This window comes from Zootoca vivipara, chromosome 5 (genome assembly GCF_965207765.1).
Source record: "Zootoca vivipara chromosome 5, rZooViv2.hap1.1, whole genome shotgun sequence".
Classification (NCBI taxonomy): domain Eukaryota; kingdom Metazoa; phylum Chordata; class Lepidosauria; order Squamata; family Lacertidae; genus Zootoca; species Zootoca vivipara.
The window spans coordinates 47,667,836-47,674,496 of record NC_142588.1 but is presented as its reverse complement, the minus strand read 5'-3'; the positions used below and the strand labels follow the sequence as shown (position 1 = coordinate 47,674,496).

General features: G+C 39.2%; 1 protein-coding gene across 5 annotated transcripts in view; it reads right to left on the bottom strand.

Annotated features, from left to right (window-relative positions):
- Positions 1 to 474: 474 nt before the first annotated feature.
- Positions 475 to 6,661, bottom strand: part of CCDC186 (coiled-coil domain containing 186) — a 41,881-nt gene continuing 35,694 nt past the window's right edge. For all 5 annotated transcript variants that reach the window (XM_088670550.1, XM_035132455.3, XM_088670551.1 and 2 more), the window contains 3 exons: positions 5,100 to 5,310; positions 3,470 to 3,689; positions 475 to 3,136 (listed from right to left, as the gene is read on the bottom strand). In XM_088670550.1, coding sequence (XP_088526676.1) covers positions 3,053 to 3,136; positions 3,470 to 3,689; positions 5,100 to 5,310 — 515 coding nt within the window. In that variant the 3' untranslated portion in view covers positions 475 to 3,052. The remainder of the gene's footprint in view (positions 3,137 to 3,469; positions 3,690 to 5,099; positions 5,311 to 6,661) is intronic.

Sequence of the window (6,661 nt, the reverse complement as noted above, 5' to 3'; positions counted from 1 at the left end):
TGGGTCTACTCTGAATATAGCTCACACTAGATACAGCACCAAAAATCCAGTTCTGCATGTGCCGTCTACCATCACACAATTGGTTTACCACAAGCTCGGAGTTGCAGTCCAGGCATATAACACACACTCAAGAGTTTATTGATATCCTCCATTCAGAAAAGAATAAGCAATCAGGCCTATTAAAAGGCTTATCAAAATAATGGCTTCCGCCACATCACCCTTCTCTGAGCTCTTTTTTCATCTTAATAGTCTAAGTCAGAAATGCAAACTCTGTCCTGGACCAATTCACACAGGTGAAAAGGTTGTTCACCCCGGGCTGGAAGTATTTTAAACAAGACTCAGTGCAATTGCAAATATACAACTTTTCAAGCATACATAGTAGATAGGCTAAATTTGTGATGCTCAGTGATGCACTATTCTGAAAATAAATACACTTCTGCCATTAAAAGAATCAAGAAATTCTGGGTTGGTTGGTTGGTTTTGGGTGCACACACACTTTAATTTCTGATCCTTAAAAACAAGTAATTGGTGACTAACAATGACCCCCTTGAAGGAAAAAATGCAGACTTGTACAATTTCAGTTATTCCAGTCCTAATTTATACACAATGAAGTAACACTAAACAGGGGAAAATGTCTAATTTTGTATGTTCAAGACTGAGGACAGTTCTTTGTCCCCAACACCATAAAGGTTCCATTTGGAAGGCAAACGTGTTTTGCTAATGTGATGTTGCTACTGTACACAAGTATGAAATGCATGGATTTTTTAAAAATACAAACTCTAGCAGTATATACATATTTGTACAAATATATTTGTTTAGGGTTCCTTTTTGTTTTTAAAGAGCAGTTCTCTCAAAGTGAGGCTCAATCCACACACGTGAGAAGAGCCAATGGAACCTTCACATGCAACTATGTAAGAAGTTCAAGTTGAGTTTTGTATTTTAAACAAACAAATGAAAAGAAACATTGCAACTTGAAATAGAGGCTGCCTTCCTCTCAAGGCTCCATCCTTGGGGTGGGGAAGGGGGGATTAAAGGAAGAAAGTTAATTAAATTTGAATGGCATATGTCAATTTCTTTTCATTACCCTTAGTCACGTGGGCGTCAAGATTTTTGATGCAGTGTAGCTTTGGAAAGCTGCTATATTCTAATAAGGCAAAACAAAGCAATGATCTAGTTGGCATAATGCATTTACCGTACACCAATGACTTCCTGAAAGGGGAAGGCAAGCATCTGCTTCATCCTCCTCCTCCTATCAGGACAAGCTCAAGCCTGAACATGCACTGCCCTCTTCTCAAAAAGGAACATGAAAAACCACATATCACTTCAAGGTTTAAAGCATAAGAAACCAGAGCCTCCCTTTTATTGCTCTGTTCCTTGGAAATGCATGCTAGCGCTCGTCAAAGCAACAGAAAGAGAAGAGCCTCAAGTTCCCACCAGCTTCTTCTCTTCCCAAAGCAGCCTCGATATCTTAATTTTACTTGTCGATCTTAAGTTTTTACTAAGTACATGCTATCCACCAGCAAAATTACTGAAATGCCCAGTTATTTCCAATGCTTTGCAATTTGTATTTTAGGAATCGCATAGCTCACATACATATTTTTGGCAGAGATGCAGCTGTTCATTATTGTCTCCTGGTGCTGCCTATCATTTCAGCAACCAGTAGTAGGTAGCTTTTTCTGTTCATTATGTGCCAGGCTTGTGCAGGGCTGGCTCTACGGCCAGGCGACCGCGCTGCGCACTGAGCCCGCCCGCTGCGCTGGAAAACGGGGCGGCGGGGGGATCCGTCGCATCACGGCGCCAAGGCGCCAAAGGTGCTTAAGACGGCCCTGGGCTTGTGACCCTCCAGATTGCAGGGCAGATCCCATTGCCGCTGACCACGCTGGCTAGGGCTGATGGAAGTTAAGCGTCCAAAAAGACATGGAGGGCTGCAAGCTGTCACTCGCCATTCTTAAGAAAGCTTGTATGTAGTCATTTCTAGACCAGGCACCCCCAAATTTCGGCCCTCCAGATGTTTTGGACTACAATTCCCATCTTCCCCAACCACAAGTCCTGTTAGCTAGGGATCATGGGAGTTGTAGGCCAAAACATCTGGAGGGTGGCAGTTTGGGGATGCCTCGTATAGACAACTTAAGTTCCCTAGTAAATACCTCTTTTCCTTCTTCACCCACGTAAAAGTATGGCCGTGCCAGTACATGGGAAGGTATGAGACAGGCAATAAAGTAGCAAGAGTATATGTTTTTGCCACAGCGCACACATGCAACTGCTATTTCCATTTAAATTACAAAGCCTTCTAAGGATTCAAATAATAAATAGCTCTGTATTTTATTAGCAATCTCTGTAGGTGCAACCCTGGTCTCAACAGCTCACATCAATTAGCTGCAGAAGTTTCTCTTTCAATTATTCTCTTTAATTAAAAAAAAATCCAATTCATATCCAAAAAGTCAGCAGGGATTTAAATAAAATTCTCTCTTCTCCAATTGATAAAATATGCAGTACCATGTCCTCAGAGAACAGTCTACTATGAAAGTCTTTTCCAATGCATGTTATAAATAAAACCAACCAATTTAAATAAATCCAAGAGAGGAAGTGCATGTGTGTGAGTTTGGTTTTCTCCAAACATATATCCTCTAGAGGGCAATAAGTTTAATATGTCCAATGGACAACCCTCCCCATCACTACCCACCCCCAAGAACTGCAAAACCCAAGAGTCTTTCCTCCCACTAAGCTTCATTAACAGGGTACTGTAGTTGCACAGTTTTTTTTTGCACCCTCTCTAAATATAAGTGCATAAAATGGTGCATGTTGATAGCTTGTTTCAGTGAAAAGCAATATGGATGCAAATAGTGTTCAGAAAAGTTCACCAAGCGTTTTCCTTCACTTCAGGCAAAGCAAGCGCTGGGACTTAGGCCTTGTAAACATCGCTCATAAACATACTCCAGTTCACTTTATTAAAGCTTCATGGGATTGGCAGAAGACACTGGCGGATATCCAGGCTATATACCAACAGGGTACGGGGCACCTGTCTTTTCTGCCTCCTTGGTCTTGCTCTCAGCTATGTTTGCTTCAGTCTCTGTTCCAGTTCATGCTGCTGCTTAATTAGCCGTTCTATTTCTGTTCCTAGTGTTTGCAGATTTTCCTTTGAAGAAAATAGAGGGGGAAATTAGTGGACTCTATCGTACCCAATTAAACAAAAAACAAAAAAACAGTGCCTTGTCTTCAAGGTTGAATGAATTCAAGTCCACTGCAATTTGAAACCTGCACACATTAGTAAGAAAAAAGGATAGATTTACTCAAAATTATTTCACTTCAGGGTACACATGACAGTCTGCCCAGATATTTTAACTTTGTTCAGAGCATGTCTAAAAGGCTTTTTTCTATAATAGCTTGCAGTCATATACCACCACTTAAAAAACAACAACCAAGGTGCGATGAAAAGTATGATGTATTCTAATTTTCTATTTCAAATTACCTTCAGGGTAATATTCTTCAATAAAGTGTCCTCCAGGACTGCTTGGAGCTTCCTGTTTATCTCCAGAGAGAGTTCCAAAGTGAGCCCGCTGTCTGCTGGGTGAGATGTGTAGAGAGAGGCCATAATCCCACCACGCCTACTTAAATGCACTTTATTGAAATCAGAGGCCTCAGATGACAATGTGCCAGCTTCTTCCCTCAAAATGTAGCTCTGGATTATTCTGTAGAAAGTAAAACAGTATAAGATAGTGACATTATGAAAGAACATAGGAAACTAATTCGTACTGTCAGAAAATTAGTCCATCTAACTCAGCATTGTCCCTACACACAGAGTGTCGCAGAGTGAACTCAGTGGGAGAAATGCTATTATTGCTCTATAAAAATGTTACATTGGGAACACTACCTTATTAAGAATAGTTTCTAGGTAGAGCAAAAATACTTCAAAGCATGCTGTTTTATATATTTAAACATAAAGGCAACTTTCCTAGCCAAACTAGCTGTGGTCTTTTTCCAAAACACAATAGCAGCTCATAATTCCCCACGGCTAGTCTCGGCACCAGCAAAAACCTCAATATATTTAAATTGACAAAACTGCCTTCAGAGGCGGCATCATGTCCCAGCAGTTTCCAACTGGGCTTATAGTCCCCAGAATCGCCATCACCGTTAAAAGGAAACAAACTTGGTCAGACTTCAAGCAGTGGCCTGAAGTGCCAAACTCTTAGCTAGTGTTCCCAAACTTTGCCCTCATTGTTAACTACTGTGTAAGAGCCATCATATGTACATTTCTTAGGGAGTTTAGCTGAAGGAGTCTCCAACTGACTAGAGTTGGCTATATTGTTCTCATTGTGAAAAAGAAAGTGAGGAACTCACAAAAATTATTTGACTTTATGACACCAAGTGTAAGAATCTGGCCTTGGATTCAAATGGGTTCCAGCTTGTGTCTATAGCAATCATGTATTCTGAAAGTAGGTGCACAGTAGATTCGCTGCAGCGATGTGTGCTACACAACTACTTAGCAGCTTCAAACTGAAGCAGCTTGTGCAAATTAACTGTGCCGTGTGTGTTTTTCTTTCGCAAAGGTGAAGAGCTTAGTGTCTAACATCTGCCAGCATAAGAATTGTGAAGGAAACTTTCGGCTTAATGCTTCCCAGTCGGTAATTTGCTAAGATTCAATTTGCATGAAAGGTGGTAATTAAAGGGAACAGCAAATTGCTATGGAAGCACTTTCAGAATTCACTTTCAAATCAATTTTTTTAATAAAAAAAACACAGCAGAGACTACTTTACATATGTCAACACACATAATTAGCTTCGAATCACTACAGTTTAATTAACATTGCTATTTTAGTTTAATTCTATGGTAAGTTCTGCTTACTATTAAGATATTTCGTTTACCGAATTAGCGCCTATATATGAGAAATGGAGGAAACTTTCATTGCAGAAGCGTGCCCTCCGCCCTCACCCTGAAAAACATGGAAATACATTGGGGCTATATTGAGATGTCTGGCACCATTTCCATTCCCAATTAAGTTATCCAGCTACCATACAGAGTACCAGTGTTAACTTTAAACACAGCATCTTGCATTGTATTTTTTCAAACTGATTACCAAATGGACCAGATGTTGTACATACTTGGTTTTTTTCCTGATTTCTTCAACCAGCTGTTTGATATGATCCTCCATGAACTCCATCTTCTCATTCTTCCGAGCATGGGCTTTCTGTAACCTTACTATTCTCTCAATCAAGATGGTCTTGTCCACTTCAGGGAAATGATCCACAGCTACTGAAGAGCCACTGTTTTCTGGCGAGCGATCTTCATTACTGCTTCGAGCATTAAGCGATCCTGTCGAAACCAATGACATCTTAATTGTAATGCCTGGCTCTCAATAAAATAAAGAAAAGTTATGGATATCTTTATAAAGGATTTAAATCTGCATTTTGACATAATATTCCACAAAAATGGTTAACATATAAAAATATAAAATGCAGTATAAAAATCTAAAATACCCATTTCATAATAGTACTAAAACCTAAACTGCCCTGAGATTGTGAATTGCCTTGAGATCTTTTGATGAGAGGTGGTACGGTATATAAATCTAATAAATTAAAATAATCAAGACTAGTACATACAAACTACAGAACTTAGGCAAACCCCAGCAAAGCAACCCAAATTTATAATAACTATTAAAAATCACAGGGGGGTGGGTTCTGCCAAGAACACATAAAGGAATGGAGGCTACCCAATTGCAGAAGCTTTTGAGGTCCACAGTTGTGGGCTCACTGTAAAGGAAGGTTCTATTACAAGTGACTACCAGCCTGATTGTTAAACAAACATATCCAAAGCTTTACCATGTAAAGTGTTGTTCCAGTTTAGAATCTGGTCAAATTCAATAGTGCCTCACCTTTTTGACTACTAAAATGGAAATATGATGGGAGGTTGAAAAAACAAAACAAAACTTGAACATTTAGATTTGTGCAGAGCCTTTGACGTCACTTACAGACCATGTAAGATGATGGCAGGCCTCTACACAGACAGATAATTCTACTCCATGTTGAAAGTACTAGAGAAGCAATGGATTTTAAAGCAGCAGACTCACTGTTGTAAAACATGGATTTTTCATTTGTGCTCTGCCAGCTTCCAAGAAAGCAATACTAAAAAGGTAACTGATTTGTATTTGCCATTGAACACATAGTCAGAAAGATATAAGGAATCAGCAAGCTATAAATGCCAGGGTCAAACTCTCCAAGAACTATTCCATTATTTCATGGTAGCCTCACACAACTGCAATTGTATTCAAGATTCAGAACTCTCAGAGCAAATTAATGATTGGAACATTAGAGCAGAAATTCAAGCAGCTAAAGTTGCCCGATGAGTTTTCTTTTTCCAGTTGCCTGATAAAGTGAATACACAAGACCTGTTCTAGATAAATTATTTCTGTAATAAAGTATGACTGTCATTAACTACTGTAATTTATTAAGCATTGCAGTTATTGTAATCCATTCCTTGTATAAGTCAACGTGCTTTTTATCACTGAAAATAAGTTACAGTTAATTACTATTTACTATAAATAATATAGAACTGGTTGGATAAGAAATCTCAACAGATGTGGGTTCAGGTATATTATAATCTGGTGGGATAACTGTCAGTAACTGGCGTGGTTGGGGGAAATCATGCTGGTTAAAATATACTTTGA